The sequence below is a fragment of the Nerophis ophidion genome, linkage group LG28 (assembly GCF_033978795.1).
Source record: "Nerophis ophidion isolate RoL-2023_Sa linkage group LG28, RoL_Noph_v1.0, whole genome shotgun sequence".
Lineage (NCBI taxonomy): Eukaryota > Metazoa > Chordata > Actinopteri > Syngnathiformes > Syngnathidae > Nerophis > Nerophis ophidion.
This window is the reverse complement of record NC_084638.1, coordinates 17818573-17833580: the sequence shown is the minus strand read 5'-3', so window position 1 is coordinate 17833580 and position 15008 is coordinate 17818573. Positions and strand designations below refer to the sequence as shown.

Sequence of the window (15008 nt, the reverse complement as noted above, 5' to 3'; positions counted from 1 at the left end):
AGTAACTATATATAATTATGCATATAATAATTTTCCATTCTTCACCTTCATTACAGCTTGATTCAACTCTCATCTTATTTTATCCAGAGAGAACTTGACCATAAAAAAGTTGGCTGCATATCAATAAACTGTCACTAAACATAATGGAACTAAATATATCATATTTGGAGGTTTTAAAAATGTAAAACACAAATTATGATGGATAATATTGAAATGAAAGAAATAAAGGTAAAAAAGCTGGACACCAAATAAACCATACAAAGATAACATTAAAAATGGAGTGCAATACAAAATTGAATAAAATACATACTTATAAATATAAACGACAATTATTTTACCCAACTTTAGTTGAAGCATACATTGTTTATTGCATAAAGGTCTGGGGACTTACATATAAAACAATCACAAAACAATATTCATATTACAAAAGAAAGTAATAAAGACAATTAAAATAATGGATTATACAGACCCAAAAAATGATTAATAAATTCACACATTTCAAAAGTAAATGATCTTGTATAAAAGACAACTGCTCAAGTGAAGTATAAAGTAAATAATAATATGCTTCCAGAAGTGGTTCAGAAGATGTTTCAGATGTGAACCAGTAAATATGAACTATGAGGGATTTATGTGTACTCAAAAGCAAAGGTATGAACTCATGTAAAACAAATATGTACAACATATAAAGGAGTTCATCCATGGAATCATCTACAATTATAAAATTAAATATGTAACACTTCATTATTCACAAACATATATAAAACACTCTTATGAATAAGTATAAAAGTGATGTATGAATATCTACACATACAATGGTTACCGTATGTAACATTTTATGTAGTGTTTATTCTCACCTTTTCAGTCAAAATTTTCTGTTCATTTTAAAGTACACAAATGTGTATATTAACTCATATACTTGACTGAAATAAAAACACTAATCTGAAGTGTCTAATCTATAAATGTTAGAATCATATTAACAAGATTGTGTTACACACACAACAATGATGTCACACATGTTATATGTGCGGATGTTGTTAGAAAGTCAAAGTTAAAGTTTTGACAGTTTATTTCAAATCCTGCATCTTCATTTGCTGCTGCTGTTCTCACCAGCACACTTGTGTTTCTTACACTGGTACTTAAAAGAGAATTTTTCACCACACACACCGCAACTCAACACTTTTTCTTCTGGGTGTGTTCTCATGTGTACTGTAAAAGATTGTCGGTGACGAAAGCTTTTGTTGCAGCTTGAACAGGAGTATGGTTTTTCACCAGTGTGCGTTCTCATGTGTAAATTTAAGCGGTCTCTTTTTATATAACTTTTATCACATACTGAACATATAAAAGGTTTTTCTCCAGTGTGTGTTCTCATGTGTACTTTTAAACTTTGTTTTATGACAAAACTTTTACCACATTCTGAGCAGGAAAAAGGTTTTTCTCCAGTGTGTATTCTCATGTGTGTTTTGAAATCGTTTCTTCGAGTAAAATCTTTACCGCAGATTGAACATGAAGCATTTTTTTCTCCAGTGTGTATTCTCATGTGTGTTTTGAAATTGTGCTTTTGAGTAAAATCTTTACCGCAGATTGAACATATAAAAGGTTTTTCTCCAGTGTGTGTTCTGATGTGTACTTTTAAACTTTGATTTCTAACAAAGCTTTTACCACATTCTGAGCATGAAAAAGGGTTTTCTCCAGTGTGTATTCTCATATGTGCTTTAAAATGGTCCCTTCGAATAAAATCTTTACCGCAGATTGAACATGAAAAAGGCTTTTCTCCGGTGTGTGTTGTCATGTGCACCTTTAAACTTTGATTCATTACAAAACTTTTACCACATTCTGAGCAGGAAAAAGGTTTTTCTCCAGTGTGTATTCTCATGTGTGTTTTCAAATTGTGCCTTTGAGCACAATCTTTACCACAGATTGAACACGAAAAAGGTTTTTCTCCAGTGTGTGTTCTCATGTGTGTTTTCAAAAATGTCCTTTCAGTAAAATTGTTACCGCAGATTGAACATGAAAAAGGTTTCTCTCCAGTGTGTATTCTCGTGTGTGTTACCAAATGGTGCCTTCGGGTAAAAGCTTTATTGCAGATTGAACACGAAAAAGGTTTTTCTCCAGTATGTGTTCTCATGTGTTCTGTCAGCATGTGTTTCAGTCTAAAATCTCTACCACATTCTGAGCAGGAAAAAGGTTTCTCCCCTGTGTGTTTTCTCATGTGTGTTTTCAGAAAACAACGATATTTGAATGTTTTGTCGCAGTGAGGACATGTAAGGCGTGTGTTTTCAGTGTGACATGTCTTATCATCTTTAGAGTATTCATCATCCTCACTATCTGATAGTGGAGCTAAGAGCTTGTCTGCTTGTGATCCTCCACAGTGGTCTCCACCAGCTTCTGTTGTCATGTGTTGTGTTGAGCTGCTGCTTGGAGGCTCCGCCTCTCTCTTCTCCTCACTGTCACCTTTGACCTCATCATCTTCACTCTTCACAATCACATGGAACTTCTGCAACCATTCTTGACTGATGCGGTGTTCCTCCTCTTCCTCTTTAATATGAGAGGTCAGTGGGTTATTTTCTTCCCTTTGCATTTGCAATGAATGTGGCGCCTCTTCTTCCTCCTTAAAGTGGAAGGGCTGTGGCTCCTCCTTGTCCATCCTGAAGCTCCACTTTTGTTGCTCAGAGAGAAGATGTTCTTCACAGACGTCTACAGGAAATAAGACAAACATGGTCAAGAGGAGTCCATCTTTGTTCAGTCAAATGTTAGGAGCGATATCGATAAGATTTTACCAATTCAGTTTTCATTCTCAATTCTGCTTTACGATTCGGTTATTTGTGGACTCACTTTTGCTTTCAAATTCGGTAAAAAGGAGAAGAAACGGGTCGATTAGCACCAACAGTGAGGTCTTAAGAGGCCCAGAGCTCACGGTTACCCCATGGGGTGCCAGAGGGTCCTAAAGACTGCTTTGAAAATATCTATAAAATTAAAAAAAATGTGGCTATAAATTAACAAGACACCACACGTTATTTTTTGGTATTTCACAGAACTTTCCTCCAGAAGGTCTTTTCTTTGTCCATGTGATGTCAGATGAAACTCAAATTGAGCTGTTTGGCCACAATACCGAGCAATATGATTCCAATCCAATCCAATCCACTTTATTTATATAGCACATTTAAAAAACAATAACGTTTCAAAAGTGCTGCACAGCCATGTTAAAAACAATATTATGCTCCAGCAATGACTGAATAAAACAAAACATGAATTAAAAAAAAAACAATAAAAACAATATAAAAACAAATGTGATTAAAAACTATTTTAAAGGGTAAAATTAATTAAAACAGTAAAATAAAAATAAAAGTGTATAAAAAACACAGAGGACAACAGAGGACAGAGGACCACACAACTCACGTAGTGTTAAAAGCCAAAGAATAAAAGTGGGTCTTCAGACGAGACTTAAAACACTCCACTGTGGAAGCAGTTTGAACATGGAGGGGCAGAGTGTTCCAGAGCTTAGGGCCGACCACAGAGAAGGCCCTGTCTCCCCTGGTCTTAAGTCTGGCCTTGGGCACCACGAGCTGGAGCTGGCTTTCGGACCTCAGAGCGCGCGCAGGGATGTAAATTTGGATGAAGTCCGAGATATATTGAGGTGCCAGTCCATGTAAAGATTTAAAAACAAACAGCAATGTTTTAAAATCAATTCTAAAATGAACAGGGAGCCAGTGCAAACTCTGAAGAATTGGGGTTATATGCTGGCGTTTCCTGGCCCCTGTTAAAAGTCGTGCTGCCGCGTTCTGGACTAACTGCAACCGGGAGAGAGCTTTTTGGCTAATGCCAGCATAAAGTGCATTGCAGTAGTCCAGGCGACTTGAAATAAAAGCATGCACGACTTGTTCAAAAAGGTTAAAAGATAAAAACGGTTTAACCTTTACTAAAAGACGAAGGTGATAAAAACACGATTTTAAAACGCCATTGACTTGTTTGTCTAGTTTAAAATCGCTGTCTATAGTGACGCCAAGGCTGGTGACTTTGGGACGCACATAATTTTGCAATGGTCCCAAGTCAGTAAGGGCCGGACCAAAAACTAAAATTTCCGTTTTTCCCTCATTCATTATTAAAAAATTCTGGGCTAACCAAGCCTTGACGTCACATAGACAGTTAAGAAGGGGTGTCAGGGGGCCGTGGCTTTTTGAAATCGGCATATAAATTTGGCAGTCATCTGCATAAAAGTGATAAAACACTCCATGTTTCTTAAAAATATCTCCAAGAGGGAGGAGATAAAGAGCGAACAGGATGGGGCCTAAAATAGATCCTTGGGGGACACCACAGTAAAGCGGGGCAGAAGAGGAGGTGGCGTCCCCCAGCCTGACAGAGAAGGACCTCTCAGACAGGTAAGATCTGAACCACTCTAACGCAGTCCCCCTGACACCCACACAGTCTCTCAGGCGGTCTAAAAGAATTGTATGGTCGACTGTGTCAAAGGCAGCTGTAAGATCTAAAAGCACTAAAATGGCAGAGCTGCCAGAATCAGACATTAAAAGCAAGTCATTAAAAACCTTTAAAAGTGCAGATTCAGTACTGTGCAAAGCTTTGTATCCAGACTGAAATGGATCTAAAGTGCTATTTTCATCTAAAAAAAGGCTGCAGTTGTGCCAGAACACATTTCTCCAAAATCTTTGACACAAAAGGTAATTTGGAAATGGGCCGATAATTTGACAAACTTGTCGGATCAAGACCTGGTTTTTTAATCAAAGGCTCAACAACAGCTCCTTTACAAAAGGAGGGGACACAGCCAGAAATCAAGCTGCTGTTGATAATGTTCCTAACAGACGAATCAATAGTGTCCCAGATTTCTTTAAAAAAGAGGGCGGGGGCTGGGTCTGTGGAACATGATGAGGGTTTTAGCTTGCCTACTATTCCTGTAAGTTCAGGCATGGACACAGGCTCAAAGTGACAGAACACAGTCGAGCACTGAGTGGCCACATTAAAACTTAATGGAAAACGAGAAAGGTTTGCCCGAATAGAAGCAACCTTATCATTAAAAAAGGAGAGAAATTTTTCACAAGTTTCACTTGTCATCTCCAGTGAAGTGGCTGGATTCGGTTTAAGAACATTACTAATAGTATTCAAAAGAACACGTGGCTTACTGATGCTATTTAAAATTAAGTCTGACAAATATTTTGTTTTCTCAGCTTTAACCACACTTTGATAATTTCGACAGTTTTCTTTTAAAATTTGATAGGAGACTTCCAAGTGATCCCCTTTCCACTTGCGCTCCGCCCTTCGCCACTCAAGCCGAGCTGTGCGTGTGCTTTCATTGAGCCAAGGTTCCTGTTTTGGTTTGGGACGTATAGCTCTGAGGGGCTTTATACTATCCAGAATCTTAGAACATGTCGAAAGAAAAGAGTACATCAATTGTTCAGTGTCTGCAGGGTGTGATATACTCTGCATGGACTCAGTAAACAAAGGAGAAAAGGCGGCTGCAGTGTCAGACCTAATAACACGCGCATGACGCACGGCAAGCGGCTTTACATCAGGTTCAAAAGTTAAATTAAACATAACAGGACTGTGATCACTGAACACCGCATCACCAATAACAACATTGTCAACAATAAAACCATAAGACAGTACGAGGTCTAGTGTATGCCCGCGTTCGTGTGTAGAACCACACACAGACTGTACAAAGTTAAAAGAGTCAATGACATTCAGGAAGCTCCTGGATAATGGTTCGCCTGGGCAGCAGGTGTGAATATTAAAATCACCAACAATTAAGACATGATCATATTTGGGCAGGATTTCGGCCAGAAATTCAGAAAAGTCATTTATAAAGTCTTTGTGGTACTTGGGTGGTCGATATACGACGACACACAGGACGACATCAGAAAGACCCAGTTCAAACATGCATAGTTCGAAGCTTGAAAAGGAGGATTGCAGGCGGATCTGACGGCATTTAAAGTCATTTTTAAAAACGACTGCTAATCCTCCTCCTTTTCGGCCGGACGACCGCGGAGAATTAAAATAGGAACACTCCGGAGGCAGAAGTTCATTAAGAGCAGCGGACTCACCGACTCTCAGCCAGGTTTCTGTCAAACAGAGGAGGTCCAGTCCGCGGGAGACGAATAAATCCTTCAGGATAAATGTTTTGTAAGTCAAGGATCTTGCGTTAACAAGACTGAACTTAATGGGGGCCGGCGGGTCCAAGGCCGCTACTAATCCAGGTGGGGCCCGACACAGAGCCCGCAGGTGGCGGGAATTCACGCCGCGTCTCCGGGGGCAGGGACAGCAGGAGCGAGGCGGGCAAGCTTCCCTCTGCAGACCGACAACAGGCACAATCCAGGACCCGGGGGGATCCAGCGAACGCGGGAGCAGGAAGAGACCAGGTACCGGACCATACCTCCTTCGGGAAGCCACGGAAAGGCGGGCCAGGAGTGCCCTAACTCTCACCAGCTGGCCGCCACGATTGCCGCGGCGCCGGTGGCGCTTTCGCCGGGGGGGAGGAGCCAGTGGGCGAAAAAGGAAAGGAGGAATCCGGCCAGGTGAGAACGCTGACTTGGACATCGAAAAACCAACGTCGAAGTTGATCATGTCCGTGTGAGAGGGACACAGATCCAACAGTGTTTGGCGATCATACACCAACAGTGAGTCGACAGGGACAACACAAAACGTGAACAGCACCAAAACAAACAGAACTGACAGCGATAGACGGCAGGCCATAGCACACACTGGCGCCATCTTGGAGGAGAAAAGGTGAGGCTTTTAATCCCAGGAACACCATCCCCACCGTCAAGCATGGTGGTGTTCGTATTATGCTCTGGGCCTATTTTGCTGCCAATAAAACTGGTGCTTTAAATGGGACAATGAAAAAGGAGGATTACCTCCAAATTCTTCAGGACAAGATTAACTAATCAGCCCGGTTGGGTCTTGGGCGCAGTTGGGTGTTCCAACAGGACAATGACTCCAAACTAGAGATGTCCGATAATATCGGACTGCCAATATTATCGGCCGATAAATGCTTTAAAATGTAATATCGGAAATTATCGGTATCGGTTTAAAAAATGATCGGTATAGGTTTCCAAAAGTAAAATGTATGACTTTTTAAAACGCCGCTGTGTACACGGACGTAGGGAGAAGTGCAGAGCACCAATAAACCTTAAAGGCACTGCCTTTGCGTGCCGGCCCAATCACATGATGTCTACGGCTTTTCACACACACAAGTGAATGCGATCATACTTGGTCAACAGCCATACAGGTCACACTGAGGGTGGCCGTATAAACAACGTTAGCACTGTCAGAAATATGCGCCACACTGTGAACCCACACAAAACAAGAATGACAAATATTTTGAGAAAACATCCGCACCGTAACACAACATAAACACAACAGAACAAATACCCAGAACCCCTTGCAGCACGAACTCTTCAGAGACGCTAAAATATACACCCGCCAAATTAAGGTTTTAGCATGGCCTTCCCAAAGTCCGGACTTAAACGTATGGACAATGCTGAAGAAACAAGTCCATGTCAGAAAACCAGAAGCTTGTGGACGGCTACCAAAAGTGCCTTTTTGCAGTAAAACTTTCCAAGGGACATGTAACCAAATATTAACATTGCTCTATGTATACTTTTGACCCAGCACATTTGCTCACATTTTTAGTAGACCCATGATAAAGTCATAAAATAACCAAACTTCTGTGATGAGGTGGCGACTTGCCCGCCCGAATGCAGCTGAGATACAAACATCGCGTTTCCAACAAGATCCTGTTTTTTTCTCGAGTTAACAGGAAAAGAAGAAAGCAATATCTGCGTCATTTCATTTTTCTCAAAATACTTTCCACTGTGTTCGTTAAAAATGTTCCACAACTGTTCACGTTATCCCACGCTTGTGCTACAGCACTCATCTCATTGTGCAACATGTGAATGTTTGAAATGGAACTAAACGTGATCTGTGAAAGGGGTACACATTATTTCCAAATCAGGGCCCCCATCCACATATACAATACTAGAACATATCTGATGCAAAACCAACATTATTTTGTAATTTTAATTATAAGTGGGCCATACCAACTATTAGGGTTGTACGGTATACCAGTATTAATATAGTACTGCAATACCAATGAATCATTTTCGGTACTATACCGTTCTCTGAAAAGTACCGGATCCGCACCCCCTCTCTCCCGCGTCGAAGTCACGTCGTGACATTGCTGGTTTACGAGCAGACGAGCATGTTCGGCAGCACACAATCATCCGTGATTGTGTGCTGCCGAACAAGCAGACACAGTGTGTAGACAGAAAAGGGAGAACCGACGCATTTGGCTTAAAAACTAACAATAAAAGTTAAGTTATAACACTGAAACACCCTCAGGAAGAGGTGCTTTAAGACATGGCTAGCTAGCTAGCGGCTAACGTCCATCCGCCGTCGGCAGTGTTTTAGCTACATCTAAATCACTAATCCTCGCCTCCATGGCGACAATAAAGTACGTTTCTTACAAATAACATTATCACTGCAGGACGAGGAACAGCTAAACATGTTTCACTACACATCTTAGCTCACCGGCTTCAAAATGTAAACAAACGCCACGTATCTAGCCGATACTACTATGATTATGTCAATATTTTTTGGCATCACAACGTCTTCTTTCATTTTTTAAATAGTATATTCTATTTATGAACTTAAGAATTATGTCCCTGGACAGATGAGGACTTTGAATACGACCAATGTATGATCCTGTAACTACTTGGTATCGAATTGATACCCACATTTTTGTGGTATCACCAAAAACTAATGTAAAGTATCAAACAACAGAAGAATAAGTGATTATTACATTTTAACAGAAGTGTAGACAGAACATGTTAAAAGAGAGGGTAAGCAGATATTAACAGTAAATGAACAAGTAAAATAATAATTTATTTTCTACTACTTGTCCTTAATAATGTGTACAAAATAATAGGTGTATAAATGACACAATATGTTACTGCATATGTCAGCAGACTAATTGGGAGTCTTAGTTTGTTTACTTACTACTAAAAGACAAGTTGTCTTGTATGTTCACTATTTTATCTAAGGACTTAACTGCAATAATAAACATATGTTTAATGTACCCTAAGTTTTTTTGTTAAAATAAAGCCAATAATGCCATTTTTGTATCCCCCTTTAATTAAAAAAGTACCAAAATAATTTTAATATCGGTACTAGGGGTGTAACAGTACGTGTATTTGTATTGAACCATTTCGGTACGGGGGTTTCGGTTCGGTGCAGAGTTGTACCGAACGAGTTTCCAGACGGACATATCAAGTTGCGTAAACAATACTCAAAATGCCGGACATTTGAGGCATTTAAGAAACTCTGCCCTGACAGCTCCGCAAAAGAGGACATGTCCAGTGAAAAGAGGACGTAAGGTCAGTCTATCCTAGCCTGGTCGCTGCTAGCACCGGACATGTCCTCTTTTGCTCGCATGCTAGCAGCGACCTGGCTAAGATAGACTGACCTTACGTCCTCTTTTCACTGGACATGTCCTCTTTTGCGGGGCTGTCAGGGCAGAGTTTCTTAAATGCCTCAAATGTCTGGCATTTTGAATTATGGCTGCATGTATTAACAATGTACGTTCAGGGTTAAGACGGGGATGAAAACAAAACAGATTGTGCGCACAGCAGCATTTGTGAGGAAGGGGCAGAGAGCGAAAGAGTTATGATAAAGGTGCATACGTCTCCAGGCTCTGCTTTTTATCCATTGATTTATCAGATTTAATTTTTATTATCTATAGCAGGGGTTTCAAAAGTGTGCGCCGGAGGCCATTTGAGGCCCACAGCTAATGTTTTAAAGGCCCACAGCACATTCTAAAAATACAAACCCCGTTTCCATATGAGTTGGGAAATTGTGTTAGATGTAAAAATAAACGGAATAAAATGATTTGCAAATCCTTTTCAACCCATATTCAGGAAAGGGCATGTTCACCACTGTGTTACATCACTTTTTCTTTTAACAACACTCAATAAATGTTTGAGAACTGAGGAAACTAATTGTTGAAGCTTTGAAAGTGGAATTCTTTCTCATTCTTGTTGTATGTAGTGCTTCAGTCGTTCAACAGTCCGGAGTCTCCGCTGTCTTATTTTACGCTTCATAATGCACCACACATTTTCCATGGGAGACAGGTCTGGACTGCAGGCGGGCCAGGAAAGTACCCGCACTCTTTTACTACGAAACCACACTGTTGTAACACGTGGCTTGGCATTGTCTTGCTGAAGTAAGCAGGGGCGTCCATGATAACGTTGCTTGGATGACAACATATGTTGCTCCAAAACCTGTATGGACCATTCAGCATTAATGGTGCCTTCACAGATGTGTAAGTTACCCATGCCTTGGGCACTAATACACCCCCATACCATCACACATGCTGGCTTTTAAACTTTGCGCCTACAACAATCCGGATGGTTATTTTCCTCTTTGTTACGGAGGACACCACGTCCACAGTTTCTAAATATAATTTTAAAGGTGGACTGGTCAGACCACAGAACACTTTTCCACCTTGTATCAGTCCATTTTAGATGAGTTCGGGCTGAGCGAAGCCAGCGGCATTCCTTGGTGTTGTTAATAAATGGGTTTTGCTTTGCACAGCAGAGTTTTAACTTGCGCTTACAGATGTAGCAACCAACTGTAGTTACTGACAGTGGTTTTATGAAGTGTTCCTGAGCACATGTGGTGATATCCTTTACACACTGATGTCGGTTTTTGATGCAGTACCGCCTGAGGGATCAAAGGTCCGTAATATCATCGCTTACGTGCAGTGATTTCTCCAGATTCTCGGAACCTTTTGATCATTTTACGGACCGTAGACGGTAAAATCCCTAAATTCTTTGCTATAGCTCGTTGAGAAATGTTGTTCTAAAACTGTTTGACAATTTGCTTACAAATTGGTGACCCTCGCTCCATCCTTGTTTGTGAATTACTTAGCATTTCATGGAAGCTGCTTTTATACCCAATCATGGCACCCACCTGTTCCCAATTAGCCTGCACACCTGTGGGATGTTCCAAATAAGTGTTAGATGAGCACTTCTCAACTTTATCAGTATTTATTGCCACCTTTCCCAACATCTTTGTCAAGTGTTACTGGCATCAAATTCTAAAGTTAATGATTATTTGCAAAAAAAAAAACGTTTATGAGTTTGAACATCAAATATGTTGTCTTTGTAGCATATTCAACTGAATATGGGTTGGAAATGATTTGCAAATCATTGTATTCCGTTTATATTTACATTAAACACAATTTCCCAACTCATATGGAAACGGGGTTTGCACTATTAAAATAAACAAAAACATAACAAAAGTGAAATAGAAAAGCTTGAAGGTTAGATGTAATTTAGAAAAAGTTGCAATGTTGACTAATAAAACAAAGCTGTTTTTTTTTCTTTCAAACTGTCATTGCTCAAAACCTAATATTGAATCAAAATCAATGTTATTATGAATTATTGACCTATCCAAGCTTCCCATTACTTCACATCAAATATTCCACTAAGAAAAATATTTTTGGTGGATGATTTTGCAAATTCGTTAAAGGGGAACTTTATCACCTGACCTATGTAAGCATCAATATATACCTTGATGGTGCAGAAAAAAGAACATCTATTTTTTTAACCGATTTTCGAACTCTAAATGGGTGAATTTTGGCGGATTAAACGCCTTTCTGTTAATCGCGCTGGAGGTGATGACGTCAGAATGTGACGTCACCGAGGTAACACACCCACCATTTTCATTACAAACACCGGGTCTCAGCTCTGTTATTTTCTGTTTTTTTTTACTATTTTTTGGAACCTTGGAGACATCATGCCTCGTCGGTGTGTTGTCGGAGTGTATAACAACAATAACAGGGAGGGATTCAAGTTGCACCACTGGCCCGAAGATGCGAAAGTGTCTGCCGCCAGACCCCCATTGAATGTGCCAGAGTGTCTCCACATTTGACCGGCGATGCTAAGGCAGACATGTCACAGAGATGTATGGATAACCTGCGGATGCATTTGCAACGATAGTCAACGAAATCACAAAGGTGAGTTTTGGTGATGTTGACTGCCAGCTAATCGATGCTAACATGCTACGCTAATCAATGCTAACATCCTATTTACCGGCGGTGCTAAAGCAGACATGGAACAGAAATGTATGGATAACCTGTAGATATATTTGCAACTATATTACGTTTCCTTCCACCCACATTTGACGCGAAAAAAAACACTTACCAATCGACGGATTTATGTTGCTCCAGTGTCACAAGATGCGAAAGTCCTGATCATTTGGTCCGCACATTTTACCGGCAATGCTAACGCAGCTATACGCCCATGCTATGGCTATGAATAGCGTCAATAGCTATTCGCTCAATAGCTTCAGTTTCTTCTTCAATATTTTCATACTCCAACCATCTGTTTCAATACATGCGTAATCTGTTGAATCGCTTAAGTCGCTGAAATCCGAGTTTGAATCCGAGCTAATGTCACTATATCTTGCTGTGGTATTCCCATTGTTTGTTTACATTGGTAGCACTGTGTGACGTCACAGGTAAATGACCAGTGTCTTCGCAGAGAGACGAAAATAAGCTTTATTTAGGGATATTCTGGGACCGGTAATATTTTGAAAAAAGCTTCAAAAAATACAACAAGCCACTGGGAACTGATTTTTTATTGTTTTTAACCCTTTTGAAATTGTGATAATGTTCCCCTTTAAATAAATAACCAAAAAAATTGTTCTGCCTCAGTTATCAAGATTACTTTATTTAGTGTGTGTTTTGTTTCCGAGTCATTACAGTTGGTTCTGTTAAGTGAGCTGTACCTTTAAGAAACACGTAGGTAGGTCACGTGTTTAGACTCCGGAAAGATTTCAGACTGGTGCACACAACTCCGCATTACTCCTCGTGTTTCAGCAAACAATTATCACATCTTATGCTGTTCGTGGCATTGTTGGCATGTACCCATCTTTAATGTTTATAGTACACAATGAATCATATTTAGCTGTGAAATGTGTGTGTTTTATGATGTTAGACGATCTCTGATTACATCACTTGTCCACTAACTTGCATTTGTTGTCATCTGCCACCATCTAGTGGACGTTTGTTGTACTGTTACTTAAGACAATTTAAACGGTAGAAGGCTCATCTGTCACTGGTATTATTAATCATAACAACACATACAGTGGTGTGTGACACAGTTAAACTTAGATTTAATTCAAACGGAATACTTAATCATCATTGGTCTGTGATATGACATTATTAAGTTCATTTAATTTATGCATTTACATTTACAATGTTTGTGTCCTACAGTGTCACCCTTGCAATTGTCAATAAACCTGGCCTCCATCAGTCAACCTGGTGTTCAGAGTTTTGATGAGCGGAAGGTGTTGAACTTACTGCCTTCGTGTACAAGTGTGCTTAAGGAAGGCAGGATAAAAATTATATTTTGTTGTTTTCTTACTGTACCGAAAATAAACCGAACCGTGGCCTCTAAACCCAGGTACGTACCGAACCAAAATGTTTGTGTACCGTTACACCCCTAACCGGTAGCAAAATATTGGTATTGTTACAACACTTAATTTCCCCTCGAGGATTATTAAAGTATCTCTGATTCTGATTGCGTATTTATTGGCCGTCTTCAAAGTAATTAACTTTCCGGAACAATTTCTTAAATTTTGATTCACAGAAAGTTTCATCAGTCACAAATAGTTTGCACTCGGACGACTTAACCGCGAGGGGGCTGACAAAATAAAGACTTTAAAAAGACAAGACAACTTTGCTAATTAGTACTAATAAAATAGATTGATTGAGACATTGCTGGACAGCAGAGAAGTAACTAAATCCAAACAAACGTTGAAATTATATATTTAGGATATCTAGCTTCTATCTTCAGGAGGGATATAAATCGCTAGGAATTTATTGATATGATACCCTAATCGATACCCCTTATCAATACCAGTATTTATCGGTACTACATGTCATTTGTGGAAATAAAAAGTGGAAAAAAGGCATTTTAAATAGCATTCCTATTAGCACAAGAAGTCGAACACCTCTAACATGATGTTCTGTAACATCTCAGAGCAGGGAAGTCTTTTATCAGCAGCTGTTTATTTGAAGTCTTACAGAAGTCAACTATGTGTGCAGTGCAAGGTGAAATGCAGTTATGTCATCTTTTTGTCAATAACACAAACATCAAACTTTTGCATAATGTTGCTACCTTATTTATCATTATTCAAAGCTAATTTTAATGTGTAGCAGCGGCAGCTGAACTCAATGTGACAACGTGTCATAGTTACGTCAGTCAGCTGCTATCAAAAATACAAATAGTTGTGTCGTTAGTCCAGAATCTTCACTGTCCTCATGGACGACGTGATTAGGAACCAGTATTAATTTAAAAAAAAAATGGTACTTGGTATATACATCTCTAATCTTCACCACTAAACCTTTGAAATATGCTGACATATGTGCTGCTAAGGTAAATAAACAGTAGCCATATTGAATGTTTGCCTTCATTTGACCACGTGAGGTAAGGAGGACGGCCTCTAGGTCACATGGTTACACCACAGCAATTACACTGTTGATGATTGATGAGAATTTGTTTTTAAATGTTGGTGTTAAGAAGCAAATAAAAGCTTTAGTCATAAATGTGGCCCCCGGATGAACATGTGTCACAAACATTGTATTAGATGATATGTGGATGTTGTGCTTACTTGGACTGTGATGAAGCTGTGAGGACTCAGGTGGTTTGTCTTCATGCTTTTCAGTCTTCACAGAGACAACAGTCAGTGGAAACTTGCTGAGATCAGCCTCCTCCTGCCCTACAGGACACTCTCCCTCCTCTTCCTCTTTAAAATGTGAGGGCTGTAGATACTCTAAAGTGAAACTGTCCCCCTGCAGATGAGGGAGACATTCTTTTTGGTGTTCAATCAGCTGATGGATGTCTACAGGACACAAACAAAACACATTTTAACTCCTACATGCTAAATATTAAATCGTACATGAAATAATGGGCTGTGGCTTTTGAAAATGTTATTAA

The 15008-nt window shown here is 39.7% G+C and overlaps 1 protein-coding gene across 8 annotated transcripts in view; it reads right to left on the bottom strand.

Moving 5' to 3' along the window:
- Positions 1 to 356: 356 nt before the first annotated feature.
- LOC133545389 (gastrula zinc finger protein XlCGF57.1-like) overlaps positions 357 to 15008 on the bottom strand; it is a 262634-nt gene continuing 247982 nt past the window's right edge. For 6 of the 8 annotated variants that reach the window (XM_061890900.1, XM_061890904.1, XM_061890902.1 and 3 more), the window contains one exon: positions 357 to 2694. In XM_061890900.1, the coding sequence (XP_061746884.1) occupies positions 1085 to 2694 (1610 nt within the window). In that variant the 3' untranslated portion in view covers positions 357 to 1084. Of the gene's footprint in view, positions 2695 to 14682; positions 14914 to 15008 lie in introns of all 8 variants that reach the window. The other 2 variants (XM_061890906.1, XM_061890908.1) reach the window with 2 other exon arrangements.